This window comes from Pleurodeles waltl, chromosome 2_1, assembly GCF_031143425.1.
Source record: "Pleurodeles waltl isolate 20211129_DDA chromosome 2_1, aPleWal1.hap1.20221129, whole genome shotgun sequence".
In the NCBI taxonomy this organism is placed as follows: domain Eukaryota; kingdom Metazoa; phylum Chordata; class Amphibia; order Caudata; family Salamandridae; genus Pleurodeles; species Pleurodeles waltl.
Genome location: NC_090438.1, coordinates 749,448,439 through 749,475,273, shown reverse-complemented (window position 1 = coordinate 749,475,273; position 26,835 = coordinate 749,448,439). Strand labels below are relative to the sequence as shown.

General features: G+C 45.9%; 1 protein-coding gene across 3 annotated transcripts in view; it reads right to left on the bottom strand.

The window, feature by feature from the left end:
- Positions 1–1,908: 1,908 nt before the first annotated feature.
- The window catches only part of LOC138268128 (enoyl-CoA delta isomerase 2-like), a 231,173-nt gene continuing 206,246 nt past the window's right edge, over positions 1,909–26,835 (bottom strand). For all 3 annotated transcript variants that reach the window (XM_069217539.1, XM_069217548.1, XM_069217556.1), the window contains 2 exons: positions 19,923–20,066; positions 1,909–2,425 (listed from right to left, as the gene is read on the bottom strand). In XM_069217539.1, coding sequence (XP_069073640.1) covers positions 2,270–2,425; positions 19,923–20,066 — 300 coding nt within the window. In that variant the 3' untranslated portion in view covers positions 1,909–2,269. The remainder of the gene's footprint in view (positions 2,426–19,922; positions 20,067–26,835) is intronic.

Below are 26,835 nucleotides of genomic sequence, written 5' to 3'. Positions count from 1 at the left end.
CCAACCCTCACCTATGGGACTAAAATAATGAGGGGGAATGGAAGTAGATCTCCTGGATAAGCTACTGATAAAGACATACAAGTGTGTTTTTCGGCTACCTGTGCGTGCCTCGCCAGCCCAGGTCAGACTGGAATTTATGCTGGTCAAGCAGTCGCTAGCCCGTCCGGCGGCATATACCAAATGCTGTTACAAACTGAGTCGTGCCCCAAAAGGGTCTTTAGCTAATCTAGTCTGGCAGGAAATCATCTCAGAAAGAGGGGATTGCAATAATTTAAGGTATCTAGAAAAGAGTAAAAGTCTTTTGAACTTCGGTGAGGTATGGGACCAGTTGCTCCCCACCCCAGCTTTTAACAAAGCTGTGAATAAATCAAGTAAATTACAGAGCTAGCTAGAAGATAGGGAGGCTCTGGCTAAAAGGGCGTATAGTTGATTGATCCTTAATTTTTATAAAACGTTCAAAAAATCACCACTTATGGCTGGCCCCTACTCACGGAAAATCAAGCAACGCTTTCTAAGACTCAGGCTGGGTGAAGTTCCAACGCTGGACCTCATGCCAAAATGGAAGAAAGAGCAGCGAGTAGGCTCCCAGGAGTGCCGTCTATGTCACCTGGCAGAAGAAAACTTGGTGCACGTGCTCTCCATCTGCCCGGCTTTGGCTGCTGAAAGAAGACTTACTGAAAAAAAAATTAAATGGTTTAAGGATCAGATCCTGTAGACAAGCATTCATCGAAGCTTTTAACCCACGAAATACCATATTGAATATTAGGCTGGTTCAATTTTTGGACATTTTTTCATTCAAAACTTCTGTCTCATGAAACAACCCAGTCACAGGGAGGGTGAAAATGGCAACAAAATCCTTTAACTCAGTATGAACACCTTAAAGAATGGAAGGTTCTTAGGCAGCACTGCAGAGTGCTCAGCCAGCGCTGTAACAAATGCTGGTACCAAACAATCGGATCTAAGTAGGGGCAAACCAAACCTGTAGAATGTATCATGCCATTTTCTTCTTACAACTTTTACTGCACTAAAAAAAATGTACTGCACCAATATCGTATTATAGAGTACTCAAGCCAGCGCTGAAACAAAGTCTTGTACTAACATTCGGATTCAAGTAGGGGTAAACCAAATCTGTAGAATGTATCATATAATTTCTATGTCATGACTTTTACTGTACTATAAATCTCTTATTGCACTAATTATTTGTTAAATTTTATGTGGAAGGAACTTATTTTTATGGTTTTAATTAACTAATAAAATACATTTTCATCATCATCACTTAAACCTTTTGCAAACGCCTGTGAATATAACTATTAGAGATGTCCACTAGACAGAACCATTCGCTGATTAACGGTGCCTCTCTAACTTTTTAACCCTTTTGAAACCCACCCACACAATTGTGTAACGTTATATTCTCGAAAACTACTTAAGGGGGGGGATTACACCAAACCAAGCAAAGGCCTGTTCTGTACTTTTGGAATGTAAATGTGGAATCACTGTGAACCAAACTTTACAACTGCTGCAACCTTGAAATGATGGGAATTAAAGCCCATCCCAATCTATTTCAACAATAAACATTTTGATCAGATGGCATACGGACACTTGTTTAATAAAGTTCTTTTTTTTTTTAATAGGTGGCAGTTTACTGAAGAAAGAGGAATGTACAATCACCAGTTTCACCAGTTGAAGCAATCTGTTCTTGATGAGCTGTCCAAATTTGGTTCCATCAACTCAGTGATAGCCACAGGCCGAAGTTCTGCGCTAGTCGTGTTCCAGAGTATCACAGCTGCATGTAAAGCTATCAAAGCATATCCAGGGGGCAACCCAGGGAAAAACATACAGTGTTACTGGTACAACAAGATCATGTCAAAGTACACATTTCTGCCAACAGGTGAATTGAAGAAGTAAAGCTTTTTTCGAGGAACAATGGCTTTATTAAACTCTGAATTGTAAGTTACTTTGAACTAATAATGCCCAATATTAAGCACTTCATTTGGCAGTATTATCTAGTGTTAATGAAAGGCACCGTTGGTTTTACTCTCCTTCCAAAAGAACCAAGCTATCCGAGTACATTAATACAGTAGACTTGCTAGTATCTCAGTCCCCCGCCCCTTTACTGGTTAGGAACAAGTTTAGGGTATTTGCCTGTCTCACAAATGGTTAAAAGAGACTAGGGGCTTTGACGATTAATTTTGATCGCCTTTCTGTCCTTCAGAATGTGTTTTTGTTCGTGTTGGTGCACTGCAGGAAGGGTTCCAGCTGTTGTTTAAGATCAGAGATTGGACTTCTTCTGGAAAAAGCTTAGAACGGCATTCATGCATTCATCAGACGTCCATCTTTCGACGAGGCGTTCACACTCTTGACTATTGACGGCGTGGAGCTTCTCCTTTTCTACTCCTCGCATCATCTGTTTGCTGAAAGCCAAAGACTGCAGGGGTATACAGAAATAAATGTTATTACAATAATTAGAGAATGGTACCGTATTTTCTCATGCAGGATTCTCTTTCAACCTGCATACATTGTGTGCAAAAATGACTTGTATATGACTGTTATTTCCTATAAGAAATAGAAAGCGGAATTGGCTTCTGAAATACCTTTTAAAACACAGGGCACAACAATATTTGTATCGGCGAGTCTTCTGGCGAAGTATTTTAGGAAGATTCCTTCGTAAATAATCATGAATACGAAAACCCAATTAAAGTGATTAAATAATCTTACACGTGTTGATGTAAATCTTATATTGTTTCAGTAGGTTTTGTCACTACAGGACTAATCACAAGGTGTATGCCTTTCAGTGGTGGCTTGATGTGGACGTTCACACTGTACCCGAAGCTCCGATCAGATCACCAAGGTTTATGGGAGATAGTTAGAAATCCGTTTCCCTCACTCTCGCTGGACTAATCCTTACCCTTATTTCAAAATGGCAACCAGCCCCTGCCATCTCCCATTATTACCAGATAAGTTAATGAATTCTGTTCCGCGAGGTTCTGCTGCACGAGAACTACTGCACCCTTATAGCATTCAAAAGAATGCTTATTCCCCCACACCTCCCACCCCCCACCCCAACCAACTGCTGGGTCCCCGAAGGCGAAACTTAAGTGCTTATCTTGTTTTATCGCGCTATTTTTTATCCACGCTGCTAAAGACCACTATTTCTACACCCCCCTGGTAATACTTTCAAAATGCTTCAGTTATTAGGCTAATCAGGTAATCTCTCTGATTTTTTAAAGATATCGCGGTCTTGATTTTCAGAAGTAATATAACGATAAATGTTGGTACTTTTCGCTTCATCCGTTATCCAACGGACGCTGTGAAGAATAATAGAAAATTACATGTGCGCTATCGTAAGAAAGAAAACAAATAAACATAGGAGTAATGCCCAGCATTGGTGGGTCCTCTGTTCCAGATGCAAGCATGCAATTTGTGTAAATAATCTCCAGAAACCACCGATCCAGTTCTTCTAATGAACCGTATCTGCAGACTGTTCGTAAGGTTACAAAACTGCAAGTAATGCTTTGGAACTGAAGTACTCAGGATGGGAGGAAGGGCGAATGAATGTACCATGGACATCAAGGGAGCGCAGTCTCCATTCCTTTCTGCTTTCTATTCCACAATAATTTTTGCCTGTGCCTTTTGCAGCGTCCTTCCGAGCCGGAGAACATGCAAAGAATACACCACACACTGAGCTCCCGATTTGACGTCTTTATTCCTCTGCATACGATCACACACTAATTCGCTGATTACATCATAAGCATTAATAACGACACATTAATACCTCCCGGCAGATTACGCAATCTCACTCTTAGGTCCTCTCAGAACCGCGAGAGTCCTAGTGCCGCAGTCTCCCGTCACTACATCTCCCCCCTTGTGAAATAAAAAGCACAAATAGTTATATCAGATCTCTTCAATAAGTCGATGAGGCGCTGGCACTAGTCGGCCAGATCAAGTGGTCTGAAGTGGTTGAGATACACTGTGGCCGAGCACCGACGTTGTAGGTTCTGATGCCCGATCTCTGGATTGTCAGGTGGAATCACCCCATTGAAGATTGCAGGAGCTGACAAACGTCAACGTAGGTGCTTGAAATGTGACAAGTCCAGTGTGATGGGTTTTCCAAGACGATGGGCTGTTACCATGTGTCCTTCACATGTAATCACTCTCAGAGGTTCGCCTGTTTTCTGCTTTTGTTTCTGCTTGACCAGGACTCAGTGACCTTCATCGAAGACTGTCTCCTGAGCTTGTTGACATCGATCGGCTTACATTTTCATCTTGTGCTTTTGAGAAGTATCCAGGGCCTGAACCTTATCTGCATCCAAGGATCAATCCACTGCCACTGTGGCAACTTGGTTCGAATAGCTCCCAAAGAGTAAGGTGGCAGTACTCTCACTAGCTGTGGAGTGATGAGTTGAGCAATAAGCAGGGAGGGCTTGGCACAGGGCTCGTTTCATTTCATTTCCCTCCACTGATGCTAACTGAATTACTTTCTTGAGGGTGCCCAAGAATCGTTCAACAATACCATTGGCTTGGGGCCACAGCGGTGTGCTTTTTTAATGCTTAGAATTCAGTTTGATTAGAAACTCCTAGAACTCTACACTTTTGAATGGTGGGCCATTGTCAGATTTGACAATGGCAGGTACACCCCACGCCGTGAAGATTATGTCCAGCTGCTCAACTACCTTGTCATGGGTGGTCGATGACATCTCCACGAGTGGAAAGCACGAGTACTCATTAGTGACTACCATCAGATGAGGTCCGTTCCCTAAAGGCCCAAAGAAATCAATGGCAACCCTTTCCCAAGCCTGTGTAGGAAGGTCAGATATTGTCAATGGGTGTTGAGTCACTTTAGGAGAAAGGCAGTTGTATAGGTGACACTCCTTTACTTCCCTCTCAACTTGCTTGTCTAAGAGCGCGAACCACACTCTGGCCCTCATTATGACACTGGTGGTAAGTGCCGCTTACCGCCATGCTAACTGCCACCAACATACTGTAACGGTATACCGCTACGCGTATTATGACCCACACATAGAAATCTGCCAATATACAGCCACACACACACAAGTCCACCAGTCCAAAGTTCAGTGATAAACTGGCGGTACCAAATCCCACACCGTTACACCAACAGAAATACACCCACAGCATTATGACCCACGAATCACCGCAGCGGACATTCAACCGTGGTAAACCATTGGCGGTACATACCGCCGCGCTCAAAATACACACACACTAACAAAACACCACCACATTGGGCCATTCAAACTACACACACCTGACACACATACACCCACTCACCCACACCACTATAAAACACACACCCACATTACCCACAACCCCTTACAACTCAGGAAAATTGACAACTGAGGGACAGACAAGCCAGGAGCACCCACAAAATCAGAGCCACAGAACACCACCACCCATACACCATCCACGCACCTCACAGCACACACCCCAACACATCACCCACACACCCCAACACATCACCCCCACAACCTCACACACACCACTCACACTACACCCATGGAACCATAAAGACACCCGGAGGAGCTAATGGTCATGGTGGAGGAAATCATCAGGGTAGAGCCACAGCTATTCGGATCACAGGTGCAGCAGACGTCCATTGCTAGGAAGGTGGAGCTATGGCAGAGAGTCGTGGACAGGGTCAACGCCGTGGGACAGCACCCCACAACAAGGGATGACATCAGGAAGAGGTGGAACGACCTATGGGAGAAGGTGCGTTCCGTGGTTGCAAGACACCAGATAGCTGTACAGAGGACTGGCGGTGAACCCCCACCTCCTCCCCAACAACTAACAACATGGGAGGAGCAAGTCTTTGCGATCATGCATCCTGAGGGCCTGGCAGGAGTAGGACAAGGACTAGAATCTGGTATGTCAACTCTCTATTACTCTCACCCCCTACCTGTACGCCATCACAAACCCCCACCCCTGCCCTCACCCCATCACCTCACATACACCCCACCATCACAGCCCACTCATCCCAATACCAAGCCCTGCATGCAAGACCAATGCATGGACCCCCACCACAGACCTGCATGGACCCCCATCACCACAGCATGCACACTAGTGACAATCACTTAGCCAACCAAATCACAACTCAAACAAGCCAAAGCTGCCTTGGCAATAACAACCATAGAGGGGGAACATACCCATGCACAAGATGTCACACACAGAAACAATAACACTGCATTTACATCCCTACAGGACCCCCACACAACGTCACCGGAGAGGAGGTGCCAGTAACATCCAGCCCTCCCCAGAAGAGGCCCACAGTGATGACAGCAGCTCTGCATGCCTGTATCAGGATGACCAACCTGGCCCATCAGGGACCTCTGGACAGTTGGTGACCCAGGCACAGTCCCATACCACCACAGAGCCTCCCCCTCAGGAAACACCACCACAGCACCCACCCAGCGGGCCCATACCTCTGTCCCCAGGATATATCAATCAGCAGTGTGTTCACCACTACAGGGACCCCAGGCAACCCCACAAGCACAGGACAATCAGGGACCTTGGGGCAGTGGGCACCTCCTCTTCGTCACTGTCTACATGCTCCACCGCTGCCACACGACCATCTCCAGCCTCATCCTCCTGCAGAAAAGGCACCTGGAGTCTCAAGGCCAGGTTGTGCAGCATGCAACGATGATCTGGCACACCTTCTTTAGTGAGTAGCACAGGGATCCACCTGTCAGATGGAGGCACCGGTATCTGGCCTTCAGGAGGCCAAAGGTGCGCTCAATGATCCTCCTTGTTCGCCCATGTGCCTCACTGTAACGTTCCTCTGCCCTTGTCCTGGCATTCCTCACTAGGGTCAGTAGCCATGAGAGAGTGGGGTATCCAGAGTCACCTGTAAATATCGAGGGATACCTGTTAGCCAGACACTCACCCTTAGGGCCAAACCCACACCCATATACCAACAGACACTGGGTGGGGACCATGGGCTCACCTATTAGCCACACCCTGTGCCTCTGGAGTTGAGACATCACATATGGGATGCTGCTATTCCTCAAGATAAAGGCATCATGCACAGAGCCAGTATACTTTGCATTGACATGGGAGATGTACTGGTCCGCACATTCGGACAGTGAAAGCTCTTTTGATTTCTGATCACCTGTTCATTTCTCTGGGGGGGGGGGTGGTGACAAAGGCAATATGTGTACCATCAATAGCACCAATGATGTTGGGGCTATGTCCCAGTGCATAGACGTCAGCCTTCACTGTGGCCAAATCCTCCACCGGGGGCAATACGATGTAGCTGTGCATGTGTTTCATCAGGGCAGACAACACTCTGGCCAGCACGTTTGAGAACATAGGCTGTGACATGCCTGCTGCCATGGCCACTTTCGCTTGGAAGGACCCACTTGCTAAGAAATGGAGCACTGACAGGACCTGCACAAGAGGGGGGATACCAGTGGGGTGGCGGATAGCTGAGATCAGGTCTGGCTCCAATTGTGCACACAGCTCATGGATTGTTGCCCTATCAAGTCTGTAGGTTAGGATAATGTGCCTGTCCTCCATTGTCGCCAGGTCCACCAGGGGTCTGTACACGGGGGTATGTCTCCATCTCCTATCCATCCTCACCGGTTGAACTCTAGGGTGAAAAACAGTGAGCAGATGGTCATATTAAAAAATGTACTAGGATTAATATGCCTTGCATTTTTTTTTTACAGAAACAATATGTGAACGTGTAGGTCCGTTGATGTGCCTATTTCTGCTGTGATGCAGTTAGGTGCCAGGGCCTGTTCCTCCCTGAAATGGCGCTCGCCTGACCTGTGAGGAGAGACAAGTAGAAATGAGGTAATTCCGCCGACGTTGTGCACCGTTGCGGAAGGCGGTTGATGACCGCCGTGCAACAAATCATTGGTTATCATTGGGGCCTACGGGTTCCAGGAGCCAATGGTGATGTACGCCGGCGGTGACGGTACGCACCGCCGCTGACGTGACCGCCATTTTCTATCTGTTCACTCACTTGCTACCTGACCTTCAACAGGAGAGGACCTACACTGCAAGTGCTGCTGTGACCTGTGTCTGGAATCCACCATGGCTCGAGTGTCTGGGGAAAGGGCCCCTGCTTTCACTTCCGAGGAGCTGGAGAGACTAGTGGATGGGGTCCTACTCCAGTAACCTTTACTTTATGGTCCTCCAGACAAACAGGTGAGTACACTGTGAGCACAATGCGTGGGGCATGAATGTATGGAGTGCTGTGTGTGTAAGTCTCATGTGGGAGGGGGGCTGAGGGGTCTAGGGCAGAGTGCTGCATGTTTGGTGGGCAATGTCTTTGCGTAGGGATATGGTGGGCCATGAGTATAACAGTCCGGACGGTATGACTAATAACTTTTCTTATGTACCTTTTTCTGCAGGTCAGCGCCCATCAGAAAAAGGGTATTTGGCGTGCCATCGCCAAGGAGGTGTGGACCCTGGGGGTCTTTGACAGGCAGATCACCCACTGTCAAAAACGCTGGGAGGCCCTGCGCCGCTGGACAAAGAAGACAGCGGAGGCCCAGCTGGGGATGGCCTCCCAACGAGGAAGGGGTGCCTGTCGTACCGTGACCCCCCCTGATGTTTCGCATCCTGGCGGTGGCCTATCCATTGTTGGATTGGCGCTTGAAGCCATCACAGCAGCCACAAGGGGGTGAGTACAGATTCAGAATCATGAAGTTGCATGCGTTAAGGTGTTACCTGGGTAGGGGATGAGGGTCTGTGGGTGCACCTAGGACAGGGCGAACATTGTAGGGTAGGTTCCATGATGGGCAAGCTGAGATGCACTCCAACCCCAATAATGCTGGTGGGTATCTACTACTGGGCAGGGTCCTGTGGGTTTCAGGTGTGCAGCTAATGGCGTTAGGCATTGTACCCCGTGGCCTGGTGACTAGTATTGTAATTGGTATTGCATGGCCTAGTGCATAGGGCTGTTCCCTGTGAGTTGTGTACATCAACGGTAGTGTTGTTGCTGGCATTGACCAAGTGTATATCATCACAAATGGTGTGGGGTAGTAGGAACTGAAGGTAAGACTAGGTCAGTCTTTTTTCAGTGGTATTAGTAAGGTCACTTTAGATCCTCAGGTAGGGAAGTCATAGTTGGAAAATGTCCAAGCTAGGGGGTGCTGTGTTGTCCTACAGGGGGAAGGGGGGTTTCCCTTACGGACTAGGTGGTCTCACACACATAATAGTGTCTTGCTTCATCATATGACCACCTAGCCCCACCCAAGTAAGATGGTACTACTTGGGCGGACTCAACCTCTTGGTTAAAAGAACCAGAGGGAGTGCTGAAATTAAACTGACTGGATAGTTACATTGATCCAGAAGGGGTGAATAATAAAATTACCAAACATGTCACCAGTGGCAACTGCTAGTTTTAATAAAGGTGCATGCTGGTAAGACTAATACCAAGGGGGAGAGGCTCGTTGGAGAATAATGTCTCTTGGAGTCTAAAAAGAAAAATGGATGACCAACATGTTTCTGCCCTCACTAAGTGCTGGTAGGTCAGGGGCATTCGTCCGGGTCGGAGCACACGCAGTAAGTGGGGTGCTCAACTGTGAAATATATTGACCAAGTGTATCCTCGGTCTCCCTCCCCCCCCTTTTTGTTTTGTCACCCTGTCCTTGTGTGCATTAGCATCATCTGGCAGAGGAGCGGAGGCACCGGCGACGGAGGGAGCTGCATTCCACATGGGCATGGAGTCCGAACCCACCAACAGTGAGGGCACCAGTGGGACGGAGGGCGAGGGGAGCACCACGACAGAGACAGGAGGGGACAGTTCTGACAGCGACACCTCCTCCGATGGAAGCACCCTGGCGGTTGCGGACACCTCTGTGGCAACCTCAACTACAGGTACATCAGCCACCCCTGTACCAGCACCGCCCTCCCAGCAGCCCTTCAGCGAGTTTCCCGTGCCCGTTCAACCAGGAGGGTGGGCATCTCCTTCGCCCCTGGCGCCTCAGGCACTGCCCCAGTCAGTCCTGCTGCCCTCAGTGAGGAGGCTATTGACCTCCTGAGATCCCTCTGCTGGGCAGTCAACCATACTGAATGCCAATCCAGGGTCGAGCAGGGCATTTGCAACAAACAAATGCATTCCTGGAGGGCATTCACTCTGGTGTGGCGGCCCAACAGAGATCATTCCAGGCTCTGGCAACTCACTGATGGCAGCCATTGTTCCTGTCTATAGCCTCCCACCTCCAACTCCAACTCCCTCTACCCAGTCCCATTCCCCTCAACCCCAGCCTATCCCAAGCACACCTTCAGACCAGCAATCACCCAAATCAACACGCATAAGTGGCTCAGGCAAACATAAGCACCACACTTCATCCCACAGGCACTCACACAAGCACCATCCAGATGCAGGCACACCAACATCCACTGCCTCCACTGTGTCCCCCTCCTCGTCGTCCACCTCCCTCCCAGATGCATCTCCACTCACACCTGCATGCACTACATCCTCATCCACTACCTCCATCACCAGCACGCTTATCACTACACGCCCCTCACTGGCAGTCAACACCCCCACATCCATGCACACATCCCCTGTGTCCTCTCCCACTGTGTCTGTGCCCCCTCCTCCCAAAGTACACAAACGCAAGCACTCAGACACCCAACAGCCATCCACCTCACAACAGCATCCAGCCCTTGCACCGGCACCCAAACACAGCAGACAGACACCTCCTACAACCACTCCCTCTTCCTCCACTCTCAAACCTTCACCCTCTTCCAGCCCCAGTGTCATTAAAAGGCTTTTCCTCTCCACCCTCGACCTATTCCCTGCCCCTTCCCACCCGTCCTTCGCTTCGGGCCGGGGTGGGCAGAACCCTGGCCAGCACCTCAGCCACCCAGTCCACAGCCAGTGTAGTTTCTGCAGCTACTGCATGTGTGAGAGGCTCCAAAGAGGCACCTCTCAGCACAGCCAGTGTGCCTGCACCACCTGCCAAGGGCAAGAAGGGGCCACCAGCTAGCAAGGGCAGGAAGGGAACACCAGCCAGAAAGGAGAAGGATGCACCACCAGCCAGCAAGGGCAGGAAGAGAACACCAGCTGGCAGAAGCAAGGAGGCACCACTAGCTGCCAAGGGCAGGAAGGGAACAATACATGCCAAGGCCAATGTAAATGGAACAGATGCTGCAGGCAGGATGGATCTGGTGTCTGGGGCTGAAGCAGCGTCTGGGCAAACAAACACCAGCCATGGCAATTCAGCTGTCCGAGGCTGCAGGGGAAGAGCTGGAGCCTCCCCCCCACCACTGACAGCACCGCCACCTGCACCACTGCTAGGAGCACCACTGCCAACAGCAACAGGCCCAGTGGGCAGCTGTCCGAGGCTGCAGGGGAAGAGCTGGAGCCTCCCCCCACCACTGACAGCACTGCCGCCAGCACTGTCACCTGCCATCACTGAGCAACAGTCACCGCCAGTGAGCAGTGTGTAGTCGTGCCTACATGGGCTGTAGTGCGTCCTGGCCCCTGCAACAACTGTAGGTGTGACATCCATGATCTGCATCACAGGGCACAAGGCCTCCTCCAGAACCAGTGGAAGAAGGCATCCACTCACCCCCTCCTTGCCAGGATGAAGCACACTGGGCACAAGGCCCTCTCCAGAACCAGTGGAAGAAGGCATCCACTCACCCCCTCCTTACCAGAACGAAGCACACTGGGCACAAGGCCCCCTCCAGAACCAGTGGAAGAAGGTATCCACTCACCCCCTCCTTGCCAGGATGAAGCACACTGGGCACAAGGCCCCCTCCAGAACCAGTAAAAGAAGGCACCCACTTGAGAGACTGTGGCCTTGCACTCCCCAGGACCAAGCAGTGGGCAAGCCACCCACTAGAGAGACTGTGGCTTTGCACTCCCCAGGACCAAACAGTGGGCAAACCACCCACTAGAGAGAATGTGGCTTTGCACTCCTCAGAACATCGCAGAGGGCATGTAGGCCCCTCCAGGAGCAGTGGCGTTGTACCATCTTCCAGCTGAGATACCCCCCCATTCCCCTTCCCCCTGAGGTGCCTGTGTATCTTCGACCTGATGCCCCAACAGTGTTCTCTCCCTATTGAGGCAGGAGTCAAGCGTGGCCTTGTCCTAAGTGTTCTGGCCCTGTGGGCCACGGACATTTTGGAGACCGCATAGTCCCTCCATTTGTATCTATTGTACATACTGTTTCATGCTTTAAAGACATATTTAGCTATATTTTTAATATTACACTCACTTTAATCAATTCCTTTTGTCCTTGCTTTATTCCTGAGAGTTACGCGGTGGATATGTAATGTTGTTGCATCTGTTTGTGTGTATTGTGTTGGGGGTGGGGGTGTTGCGTGTCACTCTCTTTTTCCTCCTCCCCTCCCTTGTGTGCTAGGTGCTGTACTCACCGTGGTCGTCTTTGCTGCCGTTTGTGTTCCTGGTGTAGGAGGAGGTAGACCAGCATTGGAAATATGTGCAACTCGGGCTCCATGGCGTTGTGGTTCTTCCTTGAGTGTCGAGAGGGGAGTCGTTTCCCTTCTGTGTACTGTTTCCCCCATGCTTTTGATGGCGTTGGTACCGCCCCGGAAAAGGTGGCGGATTGGCCTCTCATAATACAGTGGGCAGTACATTGTCTTCCGTCCGGCTGTTGGCGGTTACTGTCGCTGTGCTTGTTGCCACCGCTGTGTCGGTCGGAGTGTTAAAGTGGCTGTCTGTGTTGGCGGTTTCCGCCGTGGCCAAAATTCTATTTCCCCCCCCCCGCTGGCCTGGTGGCGGTATTACCGCTGCTTTATCACCGACTGCCAGGGTTGTAATGAGGGCCTCTGTCTCTTTTGGTGGTTACTATGCCATGATGTCCTTAATTGGCCAGGACAATGACTTGCTGTCAAAGGCACTCAGGTATGATGTCAAGCCTCTCAGCACAACGCTCTCCTTGGTTACAGACAGTTAATCCTGTACATTTTTTAAAATCTGAAATTCAATGTTATCCTCAAGAGGTTTAATACTCTTCTTCTACAACTGAGTTGAAATGCTGCAGCAATAATCTGTTCAATGGATAACGCTGCCGGTGAGCAGGACCTCAAAATGAAATTAATATACGCTTCAGCTGTCTTAGATATTGAACGGTTTCAGGGTAGAGGTACTCATGAAAAGTAATCAGCAGGGTTCTGATCTTTACCTGGCATGTGCACAATCACGTAGTTGTACTCTTGCAGTCACATTCCCCACTTCTCCATGAGAGGGGCATCTTGGCTTTCAGGTTCCCACAGATAGTGAGTAGCGCTCAGTGATTTGCCATAATGGAGAAACATTTTCCATATAGGAACACATGAAAATGTTTGCGGGCCCAGACAACAGCCAGACTCTCCTCTCCTCTCTCTGGCTGAGAAGAGGTAGATTCTGTGTCAGACACGCTTCGGCTGGCATAGGCCACAATGTGCCCCCGAGCATTCAGATGACTATTATGTTGACCAAGGATCGCCCCCAACCCCACCGGGCTCACATCTCTGGTGATTTCCGGTGTGCAGCTGGGAGACGAAATAGGCCATCTTGGTTGCATTCTCAATCCCATCTTTTATTTTTTTGAAGCTCTGATCACACTCAACAGACCACTGAAAAAGAACATCTCATTTTGTCAACTCTCTCAACGGGGCCACTCACTGTAGCAAAGTCACAAAGGTACCTCAAGCAGTAACTGCCCATGCCCAAGAAGGATCACAGCATGGTGACATCTTGTCGGGGGTAAGTAGCTGAAAATGCTTGCACTTTATCTGGACCATGAGTCATTCCCCCTTCAGAGAATATGTAACCAAAGAATTTAAGTTTGTTGTTGTGAAACTCTCACCTTGTGGCATTCAGAGAAAGACCCCCAACCACAGGGAGAGTTACCCACGTATGCCAGAAGGGACGGGGTAGGTTATACCTGTAAACAAATAGATTCCCTCCTGTACAAACGCTTATCCTGTTCACAACTGATTTAAAATTCAAATAGGATGCACTAAAACACTCACAATTTAATTACACGTCATACCATAATGCAGGGCACAGTCTGGCTTACCTTTGGGACGCCCACTGCACAGCGAGTGCCTTTTTGAGATTTTGCCAGTAAAGGTGGGAGCAGGCAATGACTATGGCCTGCCCAGGCAACCAGTTGGAAGTCAGGCAGTAAAGCAGCAAATTAAAACACAATAAAGACAAAGTAAAACAAAAAGAGACCAGTCTTGAAGGGCAAAGTCAAGAACTGAAAAAGTATAAGAGAAATAAAAGGAAATTGCCATGTTTTGGAAACACAATTGCTATAACTCTGACAAATGTAAATCTTTGTTGAGTTCTACAAGCCAGTGTGGGAACAGGAAGAAATGACTTGCACCAATAGATTTCTTCAGTTGCATGGAAGTAGAAAATATATGTTTTAATAATGTCCATATTGTCCTGAGTTTGTTATCTGTCACCAAATGAACAATGCACACAGTGATACTCCTCCCACAATTTGGTGATCTGCTCTAATATTACATAATTGATTGTGCAGACTACTTTTCCTCAGAAACCCCACACATATTTCATATTGGTGTACTTCAGACATTCAGGGCAGCATTTCTGTTGTCCTGAGGACATCTCCTGGAGAATAAAAAAAATGTATCTCTTTTTCATTGTATCTTCAGGCTGCCATGAAATATTGATGCAGGGCTTGCTCCTATACTTGGCACTCAATGTGCTAAAAACATATAGTTTATGGGTGCACAAAGAGATACATGTGTTCAAACAACAACACTGATTATCTGGAAACATTTGCAGCACAAAGGTGTGGAAACATGCCAGCTATGAAAGGGTTACAAATATGATGCTTTTGCTAGTGAAGTCCTTCAGCTGAGGACCATGTTTCAGTGGGATGTGAGGACTGTTTAAGTTTGTATTTGCTAGCTCAGCCTTTTGGAACCTGCACCAGCAGTCCTCGTTAAATATTCTGTAGATTCCCACTTTCAGAAAAATTTCACAGGCGGCATTTATATTTATCAGCTTGAGTGACCATTACCTTGTGTGTCTCTAAAATGGTGGCTGTCCTGCAAGACTCGTGTGGGACGTTACACTTCATTCTGCTGGTTGCTAGTCAAAGCGGGAAGCGTTTCATTCTTTTGACCTGTAAGAAGATGCTCCAGAAAGCAGTAGCATGAGGACAGCCATTTCTCTGTCTCATCCACTACTGAAGAAGCTGAGCAAACAGCTGCTCCTCTGTAGGCTGATTATTTGAGAACGTTACAACATATTATCAAGCAGGCCGCAGTTTTTTTTTTTTTTTTAAGGGAAGGGCCCACAAATCTTCCCAAACCTTCAAGACGGGACGTTTTGCATAATGATGATCATGAACCTGAGGTGAGAGGGAGCTTCATCCAAAGGTCCAATCAATCTGATATTTTATTGGCATTTTAGAACCAGCATAACCTTCCCTGAGCCTTCTTTATGACTGGAGAAGAAAGATTTCTTTGTTTAATTTCAAAGAAAGGAACCTGAAACTCTACCTCTTTCGTTCTTAATGGCCTGCCTCGTGAACAGAAGGACCTTTAGAGGCATACGTTTCCCAGATTCCGGACTAAATATTACCCTTTGCAAAGCATTGTGGAACATTTTCACTCTGTGGGCACAGTTGAATCCTTGATGGTTGTAATATATTCACAAGTGCCCACATTTCAGAGGATAACTTGCTAGCAAATGCAGTACATAAGAAGGTGGAAGTAGCTGTGAAGTGATGATTTTCACCATCAAGCTTTGCAATTCGCACTAGTGCATACATGAACTATATTATTCAGTCACTACTAAGAGAAGTCCAGGTTCTGGGAGAGCAAACGCATCATGGAAAATAATTTACTCCAATGATCTCCATGATGACACAACAAGTACGCATCTCCAATATTTTTTGATTATGTGTGCTGTTGGTCATCTTTTGTGGCCAGGAGGCACATTTGGACGAGTTCATAGAAGGCTGATACAGCTCAGAACCCCCTATTTAGGCATTGTCTGTTTACAGCTAAACTATTTGGTTCTCAACTGGAACATTTAGTAGAGAAATCTGCGGAAGACAAAAGATTCAGATGGGCATAGGTCATAATTTTAGATCCAAAAGGAATATGAACCTGCTTTCACTTACAGGGAATCCCCTTCGAGGCAGGGTTTATGGCCAGGAGGCAAAATTTTCAGACAAATCCCGATTTGAACAGCTGCCATGTCAGTCCCCTCCAAAAGCAGGACTATTCTCTGTTTTGCCTGAGCTTCCAGTAGTGAAGGAATAATCAATTTGTTTTGAGAGTAGGAACTCCTCAATTTCAGTTACTTGTCCAGGAAATGATAAGATCAAGATAACAAATTTCAGTCTCTGGATCGTCTAAAAGATTTTTTCAACAGATGCCAGTGTATTAATGTGCTTTTATTCAACAATATTTACCAAAGGCCATCCAAGATTTATTGAATGAGTATCCCAATCTCAGTGGCTTAAGTTGCTACTCAATTCTGTTCCGAGAACTGAAAGCTTTGGCCACTGCTGGATTTAAAATCTGTGAATACCTACATTCCTCATCAGACCTTCAATGTCTCTTTAGGGCATTATTTTATTTCATGTAACAAAGTGATTTTCTTGTATGATTGGCTTGGTTGGACACCTCCCTCCTCATTCTAATTCACTCATTTTCTCAAAAGCAGCTTTGCTTTTGTATCCAAAAGCAGCCTTTTCAGGTGTAAGTGCTGTCCCTTTGGCCCAACGTCTCTTCCGAGAATATTTACAATAGTAATAGCACCTTTGATGGGGAGGACTCATTCTAAAGCCATAACTCAACCTAAAAATGACAGTTGATACCTGTTAAAAATCTCAAATTTTTAGGGCTGTCTTTCAAACACACTTGTGTCAGATTTTTCTTGTAACAGCGAAAAAAAGAGAAACTAGTGGTTCGGGGGATATCACTTTAACTATCATTCCCTGGGTCCATTTTCATCTGCAGCCGTAAGTGGATCATCTGCTGCTCCACTGGATCTGCTCCTTCTTACCATAGAACACAAGCTGTCAGCTTGGCACCTTCCTCCTCGGAAGCCAGTAAATTCCTCTGTGGAGTGCCCAAAGGTTCATTTTTCTGTCTCTCCCTCTTCAACACATACAGGGTCCCTCTGGCCAACTTCATCTGCACACACAACATAAACATCCTCTACTACGCAGACGACAACGCATTCGCCCTCTCTGGCAAGACTCGCAACACAGTAAACAAGTTCACCACCTGCATGACCGAAGTTCCTAACTGGATGAAAGACACTGGTCTCAAACTCAACAAAAACAAGACAGAAATACTGATCTTCTGCAACAACATCCCACCCCAGAATTTTAACTGGTGGCTGGCAAAACTCAAGAGCCATACCTAACAACCACACAAGGAACGTTGAAATAATCATCAACCGAAAACTGGACATGACTGCAAAAGTCAACGCAGCTCCTGCATTCTGCTTCCACACCCTGAAGATGTTGAGAAAGATCTCCAAATTGCTCCTGAGGAACACTAGAAAAACTGTCACTCATGCTCTAGTCACCAGCTATGGGAACACCCTCTATGCCGGGATTACCAAGCAACACACTAGAAGACTACAAACCATTCAGAACCCGATATCCAGACTCATCTTCAACCACCCACACACATCTCCCATCACACCACACCACGCCTCAGGGACGCTCCACTGGCCCCTGATAAACAAAGTGCTTATTTCAAACTCCTCACACACAATTAAGGCATTACACAACTTAGGTCCGCCTACCTGAACAATCGCATCTTCTTCCACCAACCACCCAGACACATTCACTCCGCATGATTACTACTGGAACACACAGGTCTGGTTTTAGCACTGATGACGCCCTGTGCGACAGCCTTTTTTGATGCCCCTGAACCCCATTACCACCTCCTCGGACTGCTCATTACCACCCAGTAAATGTGCTCCTCATCTCTCCATAGCTCCCCTTTCACATACATTCATTTGTTTTAAAGCACTTAATCCACTCAGCTATCCACATAAAGTATAGTTCTGTTCTTTGCCGCAAGCACATTAACCCTGTATGCTACTTTATGACGAGTCAAAGCTGCAGCTAGACAAACCTCCCATCTCTCTCCCTAGGAACATTAATCACAAGAGATATCTTGACATTTCTACTGCTTCCTGATGGCTGGACGCACAAGGAACTTTTCAGCAGGTGCTTTTAAATCACGAGTTCCTAAGTTATTGCTAGACACAGAGCCCCCCCTGTGGTCAGCACCCCCAATTCAGGACAGCACCCATTGCGACTGCACCGCTCACACTGCCCTAAAGCCTACCCTGGGCACACACCCCAAGTATACACAGAAAAAGATCAGGAGGACTGGTATTCCCTTAAATTGCTCCTAATGCGTGGAAAGGCCTTCCACTACATATCAGAGCCTCCTCCTCTCTTCTTGAATTCCGCAAGAAGGTGAAACTTGGATTTTCAACTAACCAACCTACTATATGAAAGGCTAGGCATACACCTGCTTAATACCAGGATACTCTCAAGGGTGGTAGCACCCATAACAAATACACGTCACATAACAGGAAGGGCAACCTCTTGGGCATTATTTAAAGGTTAAACAGGCTTAAACGAAGCAGACTTGTAATCTACTACTTGCTACATGTGAGTCGCATGTTTTCATCATTTGGTAGTCATGTTTTGAATTCAACTATTTACCATTCAGAACTACCACTGTAAATAAAACCATGGCATGTTTCATTTTTTCCCCAGTGTGGTGCAGTTGTTTATTTGGGCCTTTTTTCTGGCCCCCATGTTTTCTGCTTGGGTATAAGCTCAAAAGGTAAGGACCAGGAATAAGAATATGAACGAAGCAGCAAAGGCATGGTTACTTGATAGTAATCATTACTATTCTGAGTCCTGGTTTTCCTCATGGCAATCCTAGTTAACCATCCCTAACTCCTAGGAGATCTATTTTCTTTTGGACTTTGAATAGTCTGTGTTCAGTATTAAAGGAAGTGTTGGGGTGGCTTCCCCCTTTTCTAAAGTAGAAAAAGCCTACAGTTACAGACAAAGCCACATTTGAGAGGTGGGTGGATAGAGAAACAATATAGGTAGATAGGAATAAATGTTCAGAAAGTAAGGACTGTGACAAGGAAGACCAGGACCAAGGGTAATGAAGCTTAACAGTAAGGGACCAAAACATTCACTCTATTCTGAGAGACCATGGAGAGTGATGTGTTTAGGATAGTTGCCCCTTCCTGTGTGATCATATGACTAAGTATACTCACTGAGTACTAAGCCTATATAACAACCGCCCAATTCACAATTATGGTATAACATACTACAAAAATGAAGAAATGACCTATTCGTTAATTTTACCCATCAGAAGACTTTACTTGACCAAAATAAATACACAATTGGTGGGTTTTGGGTGTGAGATGTTTAAAGTTACAATAACATTTCATGGATCTCTTTGCAGATTTGTATCTAGTTTCTTTTAAATTAAAGCTACATTGTAGTATTACTGTTTAAGCCATGTATGTTCATATAAATATATGGAGATATTTGTAAATATTTATTGTATTTTGGGCAGTTTTGTAATTTAACAGTGACCTGCAGTTGTGGGTGACATTACCAAGGCAGTAAAAACAATTTGTTAAATTATATATATTTTTTTACATTTCTTTTTTTTTTTTTTTAAGCAATGTTATTCACAACTACTGGTCACTTTTTAGTCGTCAAAGTAATCTATATATTTCTATTTTTGCTTTTAAAGGTAGGGGCCTCTTTTCTTTTAGACTGTTCAATTTTAAAAGTAGTTTTGTTTCAACCCTTACTTGTTTAATTAACAGTTCCAAATGTGAGGACCTAGTGATACAATTGGGAACCAGAAAAGCCTACCTCAGTGTGGTAAACATGCTCATATCCAAATGTAAATTTATAAAACATAGCATTTTAAAGAAATGTAATGCCGACCTGACGTGGAAGTTGCGCATAATCATTTATTTTTGCCCAAACTTGGTTCTGGAAAGTGCTGTCGGGGAACACCTCAGTCACAAGCCCCAAGTCACAGGCTTCCACAGCTGTCAACTTCTTGTTGAAGAGAAGTACTTCACTGGCCTGAAAGACAAAAAAAAGTAATAACCATATTTGGTAATGCCCACATTGCAATACTTGCAATGCCCTAAAAGCATTTGTGAGAAAGTGAATTATAAGTTGGGATGAATGGTCTTCCACCACAAGTAATAATCTCACTATACTTGTTAGGTCAAGTAAAGTTTTCATTAATTTAAACCGGAGCTCAACTCCGGATAGATATGGCACAGACCAGACAGGCTTAACTTAAGAAAATTAGTAAACTATTTAGAAGTATCAAAACAGTTAAAAAAGTTTAAAACATAACACAATAAAAATCCCAGTACAATTTATAAAAATAGAGAGTATGTTAAATAACAGAATTACACCAATACGACAAAAATCCAACAAGGGGAATCAGAGATATGAACTTATAAAGTTTTAAACAAAAGTAGTGCCAAAAATTGTAAAGTGCCAACTGGGAGCAACTGGTTGTACCAGACACGGAAAAAGGTACATTTTGAGGCCAACTGCGAAGGAGTAAGATATAAGGACCAATCTGGCCCCTGTCAAAAAGGGGGTCATGGAAAAGTTGTCTTCAGGGCAAGCTGCAAGATGGATCCAATTTGGGATTCAATGACAGCGGATTGCTGAAGAGCAGGTTCCAGGTGCGGTTGTCGATGAAGGCAAGAAAGCTCAGAGAGGGCAACGTTCCCATGTCTGTGCCCTGAAATGTCTCAACATCAACTGACTTTGGCTTGGCCTTATTCTTAGTCAAGCCTTCTGAGTGCAGACTTGAAAACTGTTCTGAAGTTAGATCTCATTCAGTGGGATGGACCACTGAGTTTGATCCGATGGTGATTCAACATAGTTTGGCCCAGTCTCCCATCACTTCTTCAGAGGATAAGTTGGCAAAAACTTTGTAAGTCCTAGAATTTGCAGTGCACTCTGACATCAGCCAAGAGTTCTAGGACTTCAGTAACAGCACTTGGGGGGATCAGAATCACTCCAAAAGAAGGCACCGGCAGATTCCAGGTCATGTCCAGTTGGACCAGTGAAAAAACGCTTCGGAGGTATTTCACTACCAGGAGGAGTAAAACATCAAATATGTAGGTCCAAAGTTTTAAATATTATGCATCCAGGGAATTTAGGGCCTATATTAGGGGTGACTTATAAGTAGTCAAAACGAAGGCTTAGGCTTGGCAAACATTTTATTTTGCCAGATCAAATTTGCAGTTTTAAAACTGCACACCCAGTCTCCAGGGCCCAGCCTGGAAACATGCTTTGCATAGTCACTTTAGTGGTGGCACAATATGTGTGCAGTCCACTAGTGACATTTTAGTTACAGGCCCTGGTTACACTTTTGTTTGTAGACCAATAGGGACGTTAAATATAAATATCAGGATTTTAGTCAATGTTAACATGTTTTAGGGGCCTGGTGAGTAATGCTCCAGTGTGCAGAGTCTAAAAAGAAACATCATCAGTCCAAAGTAAATGGGGGGAAATGTGCAAAGAAAATAATTTTCTCACAGCAAGGACACGTCAATAAAAGTTGCTCTAGTTGAACCTTTATCAAGCCAAGATCAGACACTGGACAACCACACAGCCTTCAAAAACGCCATCAGCAGACACCACCAACTCATCCGAGCCGCCAAAAGGACCACCTTAAAAGACCGAATCAACAACAACGCACACAGCCACAAAGAGCTCTTCAACGTCGTGAAGGAACTCTCCAACCCCAGTTCCAACGCCAATGACATCTCACCATCCCAAGCCATTTGCAACTCCCTGGCCTCCTACTGCCACAGCAAGATTTCAGACATCCATGACAGCTTCTGCACCCAGACCCCCCCACCCCGGCAACCACCAACACCACAGATTCACCTCCTACGCTCTCCTGGACCCCTGTCATCGACAACGACACCATCGAAATCATGAACACTATCCACTTTGGCTCTCCATCTGACCCCTGCCCTCACCACATCCTCAACAAAGCAAGCTCCGTCATCACACCCCACCTACGGAAGATCATCAACAGCTCCTTCGAGTCTGCCCCCTTCCCAGAGAGCTGGAAACATGCCGAGATCAACAACCTCCTCAAAAAACCCAAGGCAGACCCAAAGGACCTAAAGAACTTCTGGCCTATCGCCCTGCTCCCCTTCCTGGCAAAAGTCATCGATAAGGCCGTCAACAGACAACTAACCCTCTTCCTAGAGGAGAACCTCACCCTCGACCAGTCCCAATCCGGATTCCGCAGCAACTACAGCACCAAAACCGCCCTCATCGCTGCCACCGACAACATCAGAACCATACTGGACAGCGGGGAAACCGCGGCCCTCATCCTCCTGGACCTCTCGGCCACGTTTGACACCGTCTGCCACCACACCCTACGCTTATGCCTCAGCAATGCTGGAATCTGCGATAGAGCCCTGGACTGGGTCACCTTCTTTCCCACCGGCAGAACCCAGAGAGTCCGCCTCCACCCATTCCACTCGGAGGCCACTGAAATCATCTGCGGCGTACCCCAGGGTTCGTCCCTCAGCCCGATCCTCTCCAACGTCTACATGGCTCCGCTCGCTAACATCGCTCGATCCCACAACCTGAACATCATCTCATATGCCGACAACACCCAGCTGATCCTCTTCCTCACCAAGGATTCCGCCAAGACCTACCTCCACGAAGGAATGAAGGCCATCGCCGAATGGATGAAGAGCAGCTGCCTCAAACTCAATTCTGACAAGGCGGAAGTCCTCATCTTTGGCTCCACCCACTCCCCATGGGATGACTACTGGTGGCCTGCCACTCTCGGAATGCTCAGACTTCCACCGACCACGCACGCAACCTAGGATTTATCTTGGACCCCTCACTATCCATTACCCAGCAAGTCAACGCTATCTCCTCCTCCTGCTTCAACACCCTCCGCATGCTCCGAAAGATCTACAAATGGATACTCACTGAAACCAGAAGAACAGTCACCCAAGCCCTCGTAAGCAGCAAGCTGGACTACGGCAATGCCCTCTACGCAGGAACCACGGCCAAACTCCAGAAGAGGCTGCAACGCATTCAGAACGCCTCCGCACGCCTCATCCTGGACATCCCCCACCACATCACAGATCACCTGAAAAATCTGCACTGGCTCCTAGTCAACAAGAGAATCACCTTCACACTCCTCACCCACGCTCACAAAGCACTGCACAACACCGGACCAGAATACCTCAACAGATGACTCTCCTTCTACACCCCGACCCGGCATCTCCGCTCAGCCGACCTCGCCCTCGCAACCGGTAGATCATTCTCGCACCTTACTGCCAAAACGTGGAACAGTCTTCCCACCCACCTGCGCCAGACCAAAGACCTCCTTACCTTCAGGAAACTTCTCAAGACCTGGCTGTTCTAGCAGTAGCAGCACCTCGCCCCGCCTTCTCCCCCCCTTCCCTCCTCAGCGCATTGAACCCTCACGGGTGAGTAGTGCGCTTTACAAATCCCTGATTGATTGACTACGTGCATAACACTTGTAGCCACAAACCTCAGATATTGTGCTATTCCATATTTAAGTGTTTTTCCAGTTACACTTACCTAAATGCGTCTCTAAAAGAAGCATGGCCTCATTTAATCTAGACATTATCACTTTTTACATTAATGTTTTTTCTGACTGTATTGTACATTCTCGCATTATAGTTTAGGCCATGAATTTGTTTTTATAAATTGAACAAGACGTTCCTAAATATGTGCTGAATGTTTAGACATTTTCAAACTTTAATAATTGCAGTTGTGGGTCTCATTGCCATGGCAATAGCCACAATTCACTGAATTACATTTTAATAAAATCTAATTTGCATTTTGGTTTAGTGAAGGTATTCTCAGAAGTGCGTGACAATTTTTAGCTGTAAATGAAATCAAAATGAAGACAGCGTTTAACTAACATTTCATGTTTTGCAGAGCAATTTGATAGACATGCAAGGGAAGGCAAACTATCAGCTTAATTGACTAGAATAAATTAAAGCACATCAAATCACGTAAATACGATGCCTAATATAATAAATCTGTTGTTCGCAGCTCTCAAGCTTTTGATTCAGTACACTGCCCGCATAGTCATGAAACAAGATTAAATGCGAAAGTAATATTTTTGTGAAATTCAACATTTTTTTTTTTTTTTTAACAACTGCTTCGTTATGCTCAAATAACCGGGGTAACACGGTAAATAATATCTTTTGAATTTTTGGATCATTGTATTATCATGAAGCACTGAGTCAGCCCAATTCAACCATTTGCTCTTTTGCACAGTGATTGCATTTTACCTGATCGCATATGCACACCTGTATAAAAAGAAGCACACCTCAATGCCACGACTGGTAGCCAATATTTTACTTTGCAGAAGCATTTTTCTTTCCAATATTCATCCTTTTGTAAAAAATTTTTAGTTACATTATTTTTGTTCAAACTCTGTCAGCAGGCTACAGTAAATCAAAGCTAAAGACAACTTTTCTTTGCATCAATATGAATCGTACTATACTGTAACATACATTAAAAAATAAAAATGGTTTTACACCTATTCCAAGTTCAATTGCACGCATGGAGGCCTCCTTCATGCTGTTTTTTGTAAAATGTATTTTTGTGGCAAGCGTATGGCTGGCAGTTTCAGCCTGCATTATGGTTTTTCTTCTTTTTATAGTTCATGCTTCAATGATAAAACATAAAAATGCACCGGCTTCTAAAGGCCAGACCTATTGGCTTTACCAATGCTTGTTCCATTTCCGGAAGTCTTAGGAGAGCTACAAAATCCTATCAGGGATTATATTAGTAAATATGTCATTTGTAGAATGTAGCCAAAAACATTGTTCTTCGTTTGACGTGCAAGCAATTTAGAAAGTCGTATAAAGACCATTGTTTGCTCAGATTCTCACCCATATCTTTGATGTACAAGCAAGTTCAGTAGCTCTCCTCTCCTAATTGAGCAAAGGGGGTATAGTTTTGTAGGTGGGTGTGAGAAATGCTCTATTTTCAGCAGCGCTTCCATTTTCGTGAGTGATTTTGCTGTTTTTTGGCTCTGTGTGTTCTATCACTGCTAAGCAGTAGTAAAGCGCTAGTGCTATTACCTTGAAACATGCTGGTCAATGGAACTTCCTGTTTGGCCTATTTATCTTCCCTATAAATCTTTTGTAAATAGTGGCTGTAATGTACCCATGGAAGGTTCAAAGTCACATGTGGGCTGCAGTGTGTATTTACACCACCCACTTGTATGACCGGAAGCAGTTTAAATTCACTGCAGTGACGCTGCAAGGAAAAGTGCCTTGGTCAAGTACGAAAAGCCTATTTTTATATTCATAGCTTACCCCCTAAAAAGTTTGTAATCTCATTGAGCATGGTGCCAATGCAAAAACATAGGGCACAGTACATATTGGGGTTAGTGTGCTCTCACAGTTAAATAGAACCAAAAAACTATTGCAATGTTTACGCCTTGCTAGATGTTTGACCTCACAGCTTAAGTATGGTCTTCCCCTAGCCTTTTTGACTTTCACCTCCTGTTTGTCTTGTATCCTTTTGTTGGCCTTAGGACTCTGAGCACTTTACCACTGTTGACCAGTGCTAAAGTGCACATGCTTTTCCCCTAAACATAGTAACACTTTTGTATCCACAACTGGTATATTCAATTTATTTGTAAGTCCCTTGTAAAGAGGTATACCATATACACAGGCCCCGTAAATTAAATGATGCTAGTGGGCCGCAGCAATGATTGTGCCATCCACACAAGTAGCCTTTCAAACCTGCCTCACGCCTGCCACTGCACAGCCTGTATGTGCAGTTTTATTTGACACATCAACTTGGCAATTAAAACCTCTTTAGCAACACAAAAAGATGATGGACTGAGTGTTAAAACTTTTCAAACACTCACCCCCAGTCACGAATATGGGTTTAATCCATTGTTTTTTTTCTCACCATGCCACCCAAAGTTTGGACTGAGCCATATGCAAATCAACCTTCACTCTGTTCCCTATGGGAACAGTCCAAACCGAACTGCCAGGCCAGGTCCTCCCTGGACCAGAAACAAGCATCCTGGGATTGGTTTTGGGGTATCACCTCTCATCAGCCATGCTTCCTTGAATCCAGTGTCACAGTGAGCAAGGGGCCTATGTCTGGGCATACCCTGGCCACTTAGGGTGACTTTAGCAACACAAAAGGATGATGGGCAGTGTTTTGAAATTTTTCAAACACTCACCCCCAGACACGGATCCAGGTTTAATGCATTGTTCTTTTACTCACCATGCCACCCCACCCGATGATCACCTTGTTATGTTGCCAATTAGAACCTCTTGTGAAGCCTTAAACTCCACTTTTATTACATCTAAGCCACCTTCAGGTAAGCCCCTAGGTAGTCATTAGGACAGGGTGATATGCAAGAAAAAGCAGGACATGTATTTTCCCGTTTTACATGCCCTGGTAGTAAAAAAAAAACTCCCAAAGTAATTTTTCACTACTGTGAGGCCTACTCCTGTCATAGACCAGCATTAGGAATTGTTTGATATACTTTTAAGCTGTAATTACTGATCAGAAAGGAGTAGCTAGGTCTTGTTTTATATCTTTGGACTGGTAATGATAAATCCTCTTTAATGGTAAAGTTGGATTCAACATTACTATTTTAGAAATGCCACTTTTAGAAAGTAGGCATTTCTCCGCTCTTACTGCACTGTGTACCTTACAGCCTGTCTCCAATATATGTCTGGAGTAGGTGACAGCTACACCTTGTGCATTCCCTCTAGACAGCCACAAACACAGGAAGGTTGGAGTGTGTCTGAGCACTCATCTGCATTTTGAT